Here is a 13,599-nt window from a genome sequence, read left to right on the forward strand (position 1 = left end):
TGTATAGGTTTTAAAATCTATTATTTCAAGTCATAAATTTATCTTTATTTTCTATTTAACATGTTTAAAATTATAATCACTTCAAAAATCCATAATTCAGGAAAAGAGGCAAAAATATTTGGAAATACAACCACATAGAAGGTAATCTTTATAACAGACCACAATAATAGATCCAAGATCAGGAGATAGGTAATAGCAAAAAAAAGGGGGGAATGAGAAAACATGAACACCGCAAACCCATCTCAGCCCACCTTACTTACAGTAGGAACCATAACCCTGAAACAATTATACAATATTTTAAGTTCCTTTTTTGCAGAAATAAATTTCAAAAGCTGTTTAAGGTAAAAAAAAAATTATGTCACACTTTCAAAAACTACCACACAAACACAAGGAAATTTTGGAACAAAATTGGCCCCCAGTGCCTCTTGGATGATAAGCCAAATGTTGCAATCCAATTCCAGGACAAAAGTAACAACTAATGTGAGTCTCTGTGTTATTACTTCAAGTGAGAACTCAAGAAAACCAGTGAAGTCCATATTCAGAATATTCATTCCTCCAGTACATTTTTCAAAAATATATTGTGCTCTTACAATCGGAGGAAGAGCTTCCTCTGGTATCTTAAGTACTTCTCTTACATTTCATCTTATCAAGGTCACTGCAGATATAATTGAAAACAAGCATAAGAAAAGCCATACTAGGCCAGACCAATGGTCCATCTAGCCCAGTACCTGGCAGAAACCCAATTAGTAGCAACATTTCATGCTACAAATCCCAGGGCAAGCAGTAGCTTCCTCATGTCTGTCTCAATAGCAGACTATGGACCTTTCCTCCAGGAACTTCTCCAAATGCAAACCGCTATTACTACATCCTCCGGCAAAGAGTTCCAGAGCTTAACTATTCATTGAGTGAAAAAATATTTCCTATTTGTTTTTAAAGTATTTCCATGTAACCTCCTTGAGTGTCCCTAAGTCTTTGTATTTTTGGAAAGAGTAAAGGTCAATTCATTTCTACTCGATCTACACCACTCAGAATTTTGTAGACCTCAATCATATCTCCCCTCAGCCGTCTCTTTTCCGAGCTCAAGAGCCCTATCCTCTTTAGTCTTCCTCATATGAGAGGAGTTCCCTTTAACATATTAGTCATTCTTCTTTGAACCTTTTCTAATTCCGCTATATCTTTTTTTAGATATGGTGACCAGAATTAAATACAATACTCAAGGTGAGGTCGTACCATGGAGCAATCCAGAGACATTATAGTATTTTCAGTTAATATTTGCCATCCCTTTCCTAATAATTCCTAGCATCCTGTTTGCTTTTTTGGCTGCCGCCACATACTGAGCAAAAGATTTCTGCGTATTATCTACAATGACACCTAGATCTTTTTCTTGGGTGCTTAATCCCAAGGTGAACCCTAGCATCAGGTAACTATGATTCAGATTATTCTTTCCAACGTGCATCACTTTGCATTTGTCCACATTAAATTTCATCTGCCATTTGGATGCTCAGTCTTTCAGTTTCCTAAGGTCTTCCTTCTATTTTTCACAGTCCGCATGTGTTTTAAGAACCTTGAATAGTTTTGTATCATCTGCAAATTTAATCACCTCACTCATTGTTCTGATTTCCATATCATTAATAAATATGTTAAATAGCACTGGTCCCGGTACTGATCCCTGTGGCACTCCATTATTCACCTTTCTCCATGGAGAGAAATGATCATTTAACCCAACCCTCCATTTTCTGTCCAATAACCATTTCCTAATCCACACCAAAGCATTGCCTCCTATTCCGTGACTCTTTAATTATCGCAAGAGTCTCTCATGAGGAACTTTGTCAAAAGCTTACTGAAAATCTAGATAGACTACATCAATTGGCTCACCTTTATCCACATGTTTATTCTCAGCTTCAAAGAAATGAAGCAAATTGATGAGGCAAGATTTCCCTTAGCTGAACCCATGTTTATTTATGTGTTCCATAATTTTATTCTTTATAATAGTTTCCACTATTTTACCCGGCACTGATGTCAGACTTACCATCTGTAATTTCCTGGATCACCTCTGGATCTCTTTTTAAAAATCAGCATTATATTGGCCACCTTCCAATCTTCAGGTACTACAGACGATTTTAATGACAGGTTACATATTACTAACAGCAGATCAGCAATTTAATGCTTCAGTTCTTTGAGTACTCTTAGATGTATGCCATCTGGTCCAGGTGATTTACTACTCTTTAATTTGTTGGTTTGGCTCAGCATGTCTTCCAGGTTCACCAAGATTTCTTTCAGTTCCTCTGCATCACCACCCTTGAAAACTATTTCTGGTACAGGCAGATCTCTTTTCTTCCACAAAGACAGAAGCAAAGAGTTCATTCAGTTTCTCTGCTATGGCCTTGTCCTCCCTGAGTGCCCCTTTTGCTCCTTCATGATCTAACGGTCCCATGGATTCCCTCACAGGATTTCTGCTTCTGATGTACCTGAAAAAGTTGTTACTGTGAGTTTTAGCCTCTGCAACAAGCTTCTCTTCATATTCTCTTTTAGCCTTTTTTTTTTCTTTTAAATCAATGCTTTGCATCTGACTTGCCAGTGCTTATGTTGCTTCTTATTGTAACCAGAATAAAATAAAATATTAGAACAGTTTTACTTGGCAGGGAAAAGATGTTTAGGAGCTCTGGGAGGGCTCTGGACACGGAGCACATGCTGGAGATAGACCCGGCACGAGATTTCGGTTCCAGAGGGGTCCGGGGTCAGCCCAAAGGTGAAAGGAGCTGGGCAAGGCTGGGAAGAAGAGTCCCTGACTGTGCTGAAGTTGCTGGGGCCCAGATAGGCTAAGCACCATGATGTCATTGATGATGTCACGAGCATAGGCGCATTAGTAAAAATAGCCCCAATGGCTCCAGAGGGATCAGGGAGCCTTGAGGACCACTGCACCACCATTGTTTTTGATTAAAATATATCAGGGCACCTGTATGACCAATAGTAGGTCTATAAATTCAGTAGAGATGCATTTAGTAAAATTGCAGTATCACACATGCTCAAAATCACATGGGTATGGTGAATATTTAATTAAGTTGGCCCCAAAGATTGCTGGGAAATTAGAGGAAGCTTTCTAGTAACCCGAGTGACCTACTTAATAGCATGCTAACGATAAAGACACCCATTATTCCTATGGGTTTCTCCAGTGTTAGCGCGAGCTAACTTTTAGCGCAAGCTAAAAAGTTTGCGTGCCTACAGAGCCCTAGGACTTATAAAAGAATATACACACTTATACTTACACATATACTTATCTATACTTACGTTAAAGAATCTAGGACTTGGAAAAGAGAAAGAGAAATGTGTTAAAATATTTACATTTTTAGTGAAATACAAATTGAAGAAATAGACTGCAAGGTATACTTACTTTTTAGTACACCCTGTAAGAGAAAGGGAATTTATTTTAAAAAATGAATTTATTTGATCTGTTAACTTAATCTATATAAATAATTCTCACTTCCAACATTCTGAAGCTCACTCTGTGGCAGGGAAACACTGAAGCCTTGCAGTGTTGGTAGGCTAGGCTGTCAGCACCACTCACTCTCACTCATGCACCACTCACTGTCACTCATAGACCCGCCCTCAGCCACGCCCCATCCGCACATAATTCAGAACCCCAACGTTCTAATGAAGCTGCAAAGTCTGCAACTTCTGTGGTGGTGTAGATCAGAATTTTTCCCCATCAGTGTCTGCCCCGGCCTTGCGTCAAAACATCATGATGTCGAGGGTGGAGTAATGACACTTAACGAATAGCATCGCTCACCCGCCCCGCCCTCGCGTCTAAACGTCATGGCGTCGAGGGCGGGTAATGATACAAGAAAATACAAAAGGAGTTCGTTGCCTCTGCAATGCCGCCGCAAGCCCCACTACAAACATTTACAGCGCAAGGTACGGACCACACGTCACCCTCTTCTTCTCTCTGAAACGATGTCGCCCGCATGCTGCAAACTTTACTTCCCGCTTCCTACCACTTCAACTGTGTCGTGGGTTGCACAGCAAGGATACGAAACAACTGTTTGCTAAATGGTAGGGAAGCTGTTTGGGGAAAGGGGTTTTCTCTTGCTCTCTTCTTCCTGCCTTTCACTCCGTCTCCCGCGCTACGAGAGCGAGTACACTGCCAGTGGTGGTCATACTTTCCTAAGTTGCCACATCAGTTGACTTTCTCTGTTTAGTAATGGGGAAAATCTGACGTCTATTACAATATATTTTTCATGCTGGCGGCAGGTCTTACTACATCTCTCTGAAGCTACTTCAGGGGTTCCCCCCCCCCCCCCCACACACACACCTGGCGATAGTGCTGCAGGAACAGGCAGTAACTGGGAGGGAGGGAGGGAGAGGGAGGGAAAACACTGCAACTGGGACGCAAACCAGTACAACTGGGAGGGGGAAATGGGAGGGGCGGAGGGGGGTTTAGGACCCTAGAACTGGGAGGGAGGGAGGGGGTGGGAGTGGGAAAACCCTAGAACTGGGAGGGAGGGAGGGGGTTCAACAACACTGCAACTGGTAGGACACGGAGGGAGGGAGGGGTGGAAAAACACTGGAACTGGGAGGGGAGGGGAGGGAGGGGGTGGAAATACCCTGGAACTGGGAGGGGAAGGGAGGGGAGGGGGCACACTCACGGAAGAAATATCTGGATTCATAGAGGGAATTCTGAAACCTCTCGTACACAAACTAACAGCTTCATACAAGACACCACAGACTTTCTGAATAAATTGAAAAATATCAAGCAACTACCACCTAACACCCTTCTGGTCATGATGGATGTAGAATCACTATACAGCAACATTCCACATGCGGATGGCATAGCTGCATGTGGAAGACTCCTAAAAAAAATCCACACTAGACCATCAATACTCACCAGAAACTATTACAAAATTAATCAAATTCATTTTAACTCACAACTACTTTCGCTTTAACAATGATATCTATCTGCAAATAATGGGCACTGCGATGGGCACCAGGACAGCACCCCAATATGCCAACCTTTTTATGGCTGAGCTGGAAAAGACATTTCTGAATACACACCAGACCAAACCCCTAAAATACTACCGGTACATCGATGACATTTTTATGATTTGGATGGAGGGTGAAGAAACTCTGAAACAATTTTATTCTGCCTTCAATACATACCATCCTACAATCAGATTAAAAATTGACTACACCCCAGAAAAAGTCAATTTTTTGGACACCATGGTCTCAATCAGTGATGGCTGTATACAAACATCTATATACAAGAAACCCACAGACAGATGCAGCTACCTCCACAACTCCAGCTTCCATCCTTCACATACAAAAAGATCCATCATTTACAGCCAAGCCACAAGATACCACCGTATCTGCTCTGACCCAGGGGACAGAGACAGACACCTTAAAAGCCTGACTGCATCCTTCAAACAGAAAGGCTACAACCCCAAAATAATCTCCAAGAATATTGCCTCCTCCCTCAAAACACCCAGGGAAAATCTGCTACAGTACAAGGAGAAAAAATCCACAGACAGAATCCCCCTTGTAGTGACATACAATCCAGAGCTGGAAAAACTGAGGAAAATCATAAGAGATCTACAACCTATACTCCAGGAGGATGAATTACTGAAAGAGATATTCCCATCCCCACCAGTACTGGCCTTCCGACAGCCACCCAACTTAAAACACAAGTTAATCAGAAGTAAACTTCCATCACAGACTGAAAAGGAACAGAAGGGCACACTTCCCTGTAATTTATCCAGTTGCAAACTATGCCAAAATATTTCACAGGACCCCAAAGTCATCCACAAAGGAAAGATATTCAACATAAAGGGATCTTTCACTTGCTCATCTTCCAATGTGGTATATATCGTTCAGTGTAAAAAATGTAACGAAGGATGCTATATTGGAGAAACAGGCCAGATGCTTAAGACAAGATTCAATTTACATAGACATCACATGAACAATACTGGTGCCAGTAGGGTTCCCACGCCTGTTGGTCAACATTTTACAGGACCAGGACACTGTACCAGTGATTTCACAGTGAGAATCCTGAAAGGTAACTTTAAAACCATATAAGACCTTTGTAGTCAGAATGATTGAATATTTTAACACCCAACAGAAAGGACTTAACAAGGATCTGGGGTTCCTTGCCCATTAGAAACCATAAAGCTGTATGTCTCTGTTGATCACCCTCCCCTCACCTATCCACGCCCATCCTGTTAGAATATCAATGATATGCTTTGATGTCCCCATGCATACCTCCTACCCACCCCCATCCTCCCACCCTGTCAGACTGTCATAGTAATGCTTGAATGCTTTCACTTATATACACTGTCAGCTAACACATTTGCTTATTTCCGATCTGAGGAAGAAGGGCAAACTTCGAAAGCTAATCAAGAAACGTATTAAGTTATGTCCAATAAAAAAGGTATCATCTTATTTTCCTTTCCATATTTTATTTTGTTTGATTTCTATTGATAACCTTAAGAGTGGACTAACACGGCTACCACACTCCTCTACTTTAGTACTCTCAAGAAAGTTTCTAGCTAATTTCCACTCATTATTTTAGATCATGCCAACCAGGTATTCGTTTCTTTTTTTTTTCCTTTTATTTAATACTAGTAAAAGAGGCCCGTTTCTGAGCAAATGAAACGGGCGCTAGCAAGGTTTTCGTCGCCAACACCCTCCCTCCCTCCCTCCCTGGCCAACCCCTTCGTTGTTCTGCCATTGCTCCGCCCCCAACGTCATGATGTTTGACGCGAGGGCATGGCCCGGAGCGATTTCCCACCCCCCACCCCCGCCTCCCTCCCTGCCAACCCCTTCGTTGTTCTGCCATAGCTCCGCCCTCGAGGGCGTGGCCCGGAGTGATTTTGGTGGCTTCACCACCACGAACCTTCGAACCTTTTTGAAGGAAATCAGGGCTTGGCTTCACTGACGTCAGTGTCCTCAGAACGTTGAGGGTGAGTTTTATTATAGTAGATGTAATAAAGATTGTATTTCCACATTTTCCCTTTTCCTCCCCTCTTAACTTGGATTGACAACAATATATGAAATTTTTTGAGTTAATTAATATGTTGTATTGAATATTTTGTTTTATCTAATTCACATATATTATATTTTCCTTTGTGACTAATTTGTCATTTATATTCTTTAAATCTTATAAATAAAAAGTTAAAAAGGAAAAAAAAGAACTTGATATACTACATCTGGTAGTAAAATACATGATTTCCAAACCTGGTCCTGGAGGCAGCCCAGCCAGTCAGGTTTTCAGGATATCCAAAATGAATATTCATGAGCAGGTTTTGGATATCCTGAAAACTTGACTGACAGGGGTGCCTCCAGGATTAGGTTTGGGAATCATTGCTTTACATCCATGCTTTAAAGTAGACTTAGACAATAAGTATACATTTGTATTCATTTTTTTAATATAATGGAGTGTTGAATTAAGCTGACAACAGCAGTTTCAAATTAAAAGAATTTTAAGGGCTTTGAGGCAATGAGGGATTATCAAGAGAAACTTGTGAAAGATGTTTCAGATTAACTGGGATCACTAAAGAGAGTTTGTTTTGGTGCTATTCCAAACTGATGTAAGGTGAAATGCTGAGAAAAGAATAACAAAGAAAGATGTTTTTTTTTTTCTAGTTCTAGTGCTTATGAATTGGAGAAGCTCAGGTTGATGATGTTCACCTGTAGGAATGAACTAGACAAGATGTTTTACAGAAATGATGGTTTGATATTAATTTCAATGCGTCTCTTCTTGAGAAGGTTTCTTCTCTCCTGCATCTGTGAAACACCTTCTGAACAATGTTCCTTGTTGACTGGGGTTTTCCTTCTTACTCTTTTCCCTTGCAGACCCTTGAATCATTGAACAGTGGGAAGCCTTTTCTGCAATCTTTCTATGTGGATCTTCAAGGAGTTATAAAGACACTGCGTTACTATGCAGGTTGGGCAGACAAGATTCATGGCATCACCATACCTGCAGGTCAGTGGAGTTTTGTGGATGATGAAGATCCTAATCAGCATCCTTTGGCTTTTGTCATCAGTTCAATGTTCCAAAATACTGCTGAATTTAGCATTACCTACATTTCCTATATGTGGTGAGACTTATTGCAAGTTATCCCAGCGTGTGGTATTCTCTCCACATGCTCCCCTTTTTCACTCCTGCCACTGTTTACCTGTTGGGCTAGCACTGGGCAATATTTCCTAAAAAACTTGGGTGAATGTGCAGCAAAATTAAAACTACTGTAGCTCATTAGGAGACCCCATTACTCAGCTGCAAAACTGCTTTAACCATGATGACATCCCAATCCTCTCTAGTTCCATTGCAAAATCGAAGAATTCCTTTCCTCTTGTACTGAAGGCAATCAGGGGCTTTTTGCTAAGCTGCAGTAAAAGTGGCCTGTGGTAGTGTAGGCGCATGAATTTGGCACGCACCGGGCCAGTTTTTACTGCATCTGCAAAAAAGGGCTTTTTTAATGGGATGCGAAAAGAGCCTATGGTAAAAATGAAACTAGTGTGCACCAAAACCGGCCTGATCCCATAATGCCACCCATTGATCTAACGATATAGGCTCACGTGCTACATGCGTGGTGACCGGTCAGTGTGCACCAAGTGCAGATTACTGCCAGAACCGGTGTGCATAGGAGGAAATAAATAAATAAATAAATAATTCATCTACGCATTATGGGTGCATGCCAAATCTGAAATTACTGCCAGGAGGGCACTCTGGCCTGGCAGTAGTCTCATTTTGGCATGCGCTACACACACATAGAGCCTACCACAGCTTAGTAAAAGGGCCCCTCAGCTTTTTGCATTTTTGTACCTGTAGTGGAGGAGTGGCCTAGTGGTTAGGGTGGTGGACTTTGGTCCTGAAGAACTGAGTTCAATTCCCACTTCAGGCACAGGCAGCTCCTTGTGACTCTGGGCAAGTCACTTAACCCTCCATTGCCCCATGTAAGCCGCATTGAGCCTGCCATGAGTGGGAAAGCGCAGGGTACAAATGTAACAAAAATAAAATAGATACTATTGGAGATTCTACATGGAATGTTGCTACTATTGGAGATTCTACATGGAATGTTGCTATTCCACTAGCAACATTCCATGTAGAAGCCTGCGCGGCCACATTGGTGATCTGCAAGGGCCGACTTCTACATGGAATGTTGCTAGTGGAATAGCAACATTCCATGTAGAATCTCCAATAGTAGCAACAGTGGAGGAGTGGCCTAGTGGTTAGGGTGGTGGACTTTGGTCCTGAGGAACTGAGTTCAATTCCCACTTCAGGCACAGGCAGCTCCTTGTGACTCTGGGCAAGTCACTTAACCCTCCATTGCCCCATGTAAGCCGCATTGAGCCTGCTATGAGTGGGAAAGCGCGGGGTACAAATGTAACAAAAAAAAAATACTTCACAGTCCTTCCAAGGCAGAAACACATGACTGTATGTGTTGGTGTTTGATGTTTTTCCCCCCATCCTGTAGTACTACTTAAGAGCCTGTTTGTAAGCATCAGCAAAGCATGCATATTGATTGTCAGTGTGAAAAAAGAGCTAAAGAGATTATAGGATAAGGTACAATGGAGGCTAGATCTTGACAGTTAGTTATAGGGGAGTAAAGCTGAAGATTTGCCTACGGTTTCTAATACCCTTGCATCAGACATGTAAATATTGGCAAATTTTCACTCTTCCTTTGATCTCTGTACTCTATTAAGATGAACATTTAGCTGGAACTCACACAATTTTTACAGACAATGCAATCTCAAGAATAAATCAGTTGATGGTATGATGGGCTACCCAAAAATCTTGTTTCCTTTTGTTTCCTGTGTCACGGGCAGCATTGTTAATTTTGTTTTGATTCAGTTAGACTTCATTTCAGGAGCTTTCCCTTTGCCATGGTCTGCCCCCCTCTGACACTACTTCCTGTTTGCACCTAGGTGGACTCCTTCAAAGACATTATATAAGACCATACAGTGTGCAAAATGGACTTCCTATCAGCTATGTTTGCTGATTACAGTGGAGCCCTGTAACTTCAAAATTTCAAATTTCATGATGTCAGCATATCAAAAAGGAAATTAAACATACAAATAAATTTAACAGTCACTTCACAGCCAACAAGCTAAGAAATGATTTATTCTGGTCTTACAAAATGAACATCTCATCAAGCTATGCATCACCATTTGGAAAACATAAATGTCATTCAGCTCCAACTCTTCTGCTGCTGCTTTCCCTTAGCCATCATTATTTCCAGGACTCAATCTATATATAAACATACAGCTGGGAGACAAAGATTAACCCCTCCCCCCCCAAAAAACATTCTTTTACAACCAAATTTGAAGAAGAAATAAATATATATCACAGAACTGGAAAATGTTGGCACATTAAGACTGACTCTGGACTTCTGCATGAAGGTAGCTCTGCCCTCATTATTCAATATCTCTCTTATAAATAGTAGTAATAAACAATATTAAGTGCATTTTTATAATATACCACTGCATTCCACAAAAGAAAAGGAGAAATTTCCCACAAACCATCTATCTCTTTTGATCTAGGCACAGAAAAAAAGATTTTAAATGCTCCCAGGTTTCAACCTAATTCTTAATATGGGATATAAATGTCACAAATAAGTAAATAAGCAAGTAGATAGGTAGAAACTCTGAATGTTGAGCACTTGATTCTCATAATTAGTGGTCCTTTACCAGGAAAAAAAAATCTCTGCATGAATACAACAGATGCTAGGGTGTCTCTATAACCAGCCCCTCCAAATGACACACTGATTACAATTCATAAGACTATAAGAATATAAGAGTACCCATACTGGGTCAGACCAATGATCCATCTAGCCCAGTATCGTGTTTCCAACAGTGGCCAAGCGAGCACAAGTACCTGGTAGAAACCCAAATTGTGGCAGCATTCCATGCTACAAAATCCCAAAGCAGGCAGTTGCTTCCCCATGTCTGTCTCAATAGCAGACTATGGACTTTTCCTCCAGGAACTTGTCCAAACCTTTTAAAACCCAGATGCTCTGACCGCCGTAATTACATCCTCCTGTAAAGAGTTCCAGAGTTTAACTATTTGTTGAATGAAAAAATATTTCCTCCTATTTGTTTTAAAACCATTTCCATGTAACTTCCTTGAGTGTTCCCTAGTCGTTCTACTTCTGGAATGAGTAAAAAAATCAATTTACTTCTACTCTTCTACACCACTCAAGATTTTGTAGACCTCAATCAAATCTCCCCTCCTCTGTCTCTTTTCCAAGCTGAAGAGCCCTAACCTCTTTAGCAGTTATTCATAAGAGAGGAGTTTCATCCCCTTTATAATTTTGGTCACTCTTCTTTGAACTTTTTCTAATTCCACTACATCTTTTTTGAGATATGGCGACCAGAACTGAACACAATACTCAAGGTGCGGACGCACCATAGAACGATACAAAGGCATTATAGTATTTTTGGTCTTATTCACCATCACTTTCCTAATAATTCCTAGCATCCTGTTTGCTTTTTTGGCCACCACCGCAACTTCGACACCTAGATCTTTTCTTGAGTGCTGACGCCAAAGTGGACCCTAGCATCAGGTAACTATGATTCGGATTATTCTTTCCAATGTGCATCACCTTCATTTGTCCACATTAAATTTCATCTGCCATTTGGATGCCCAGTCTTCCAATTTCCTAAAGTCTTCCTGCTATATGTCACAGTTCACATGTGTTTTAAGAACCTTGAATAGTTTTGTGTCATCTGCAAATTTAATCACCTCATTTGTCATTCCGATTTCCATATCACGTATAAATATGTTAAATAGCACCGGTCTCAGTACTGATCCCTGTAGAATGCCACTGCGCATCCTCCTCCATCGAGATAAATGACCATTTAACCCTACCCTATGTTTTCTGTCCAATAACCAATTCCTAATCCACAACAGAACATTGCCTCCTATCTCATGACTTTAATTTTCTCAGGAGTCTCTCATGAGGAACTTTATCAAAAGCTTTCTGAAAATCTAGATACACTGCATCAACTGGCTCACCTTTATCTGCATGTTTATTCACACCTTCAAAGAAATGAATCAAATTGGTAAGACAAGACTTCCCTTGGCTGAGCCCATGTTGATTGTCCCATTATACCATGTTTGTCTAGGTGTTCTGTAATTTTATTCTTTATAATAGTTTCCACTATTTTGCCTGGCACTGACATCAGGCTTACTGGTCTGTAATTTCCCAGACCTCCCCTGGAACTCTTTTTAAAAATCAGTGTCACATTGGCCACCCTTCAATCTTCAGGTACTACTAATGTTTTTAAAGACAGGTTACATATTATTAACAGCAGATCAGCAACTTCATGCTTGAGTTCTTTGAGTACCTTGGATGTATGCCATCTGGTTCAGGTGATTTACTACTCTTTAATTTGTCAGTATGGCTCAGTACATCTTCTAGGTTCACCGAGGTTTCGTTCAGTTCCTTCCCATCATCACCCTTGAAATCCATTTCCAGTATAGGCAGATCTCTTACATCTTCTTCTGTAAAGACCGAAGCAAAGAATTCATACAGTTTCTCCACTTTGGCCATGTCCTCCCTGAATGCCCCTTTTGCTCCTTCGTGATCTAACAGTACCATGGATTCCCTCACAGGCTTTCTGCTTCTGATGTACCTGAAAAGGTTTTTTACTGTGAGTTTTAGCCTCTGTGGCAAGTTTCTCTTCATATTCTTTTTTAGCCTTCCTTATTAATTCTTTGCATCTGACTTATGTTGCTTCTTATTTTTGTCATTTGGATCCTTTTTCCATTCTTTAAAGGAAATTCTTTTGGCTGTAATAGCCTCTTTTACTTCACCTTTTAACCATGCTGGCTGTTGTTTTCTCTTCGTCGTGGACAGGATGCTGGGCTCGATGGACCCTTGGTCTTTTCCCAGTGTGGCATTACTTATGTACTTATGTACTTCTTTCCACCTTTACAAATACATGGAATGCATCTGGTCTAGGCTTCCAAGATGTTATTTTTGAATAACGTCCATTCCTGATTGGAGGGGCATAATCGAACAGGGTACCCAAGTTTTCCTGAGGAAATCCTCACAGGACATCCCGGCGAAGGGGCAGGGAAACCCGTATTATCGAAACAAGATGGGCAGCCATCTTTGGTTTCAATAATACGGTCGGGGTTGCCCAAATCTCCACATTTAGGTCAACCTTAGAGATGGTCATCCTTAGAGATGGTCATCCCCGGTTTTCGGCGATAATGGAAACCGAGGACGCCCATCTCAGAAACGACCAAATGCAAACTGGTTGGTTGAGGGAGGAGCCAGCATTCTTAGTGCACTGGTCCCCTTTACATGCCAGGACACTAACCGGGCACCCTAGGGGGCACTGCAGTGGACTTCAAAAATTGCTCCCAGGTGCATAGCTCCCTTACCTTGTATGCAGAGCCCCCCAACCCACCCCCAAAACCCACTCCCCACAACTGTACAACACTACCATAGCCCTAAGGGGTGAAGGGGGGCACCTAGATGTGGGTACAGTGGGTTTGTGGTGGGTTTTGAGGGCTCACATTTACCACCACAAGTGTAACAGGTGGGGGGATGGGCCTGGGTCTGCCTGCCTGAAGTGCACTGCACCCACTAAAAACTGCTC

The 13,599-nt window shown here is 41.4% G+C and overlaps 1 protein-coding gene across 5 annotated transcripts in view; it reads left to right on the forward strand.

Moving 5' to 3' along the window:
• ALDH1A2 (aldehyde dehydrogenase 1 family member A2) overlaps positions 1 to 13,599 on the forward strand; it is a 169,058-nt gene that overhangs the window by 65,044 nt on the left and 90,415 nt on the right. For all 5 annotated transcript variants that reach the window (XM_030188885.1, XM_030188912.1, XM_030188893.1 and 2 more), the window contains one exon: positions 7,843 to 7,972. In XM_030188885.1, the coding sequence (XP_030044745.1) occupies positions 7,843 to 7,972 (130 nt within the window). The remainder of the gene's footprint in view (positions 1 to 7,842; positions 7,973 to 13,599) is intronic.

The sequence above is a fragment of the Microcaecilia unicolor genome, chromosome 1 (genome assembly GCF_901765095.1).
Source record: "Microcaecilia unicolor chromosome 1, aMicUni1.1, whole genome shotgun sequence".
Taxonomy (NCBI): domain Eukaryota; kingdom Metazoa; phylum Chordata; class Amphibia; order Gymnophiona; family Siphonopidae; genus Microcaecilia; species Microcaecilia unicolor.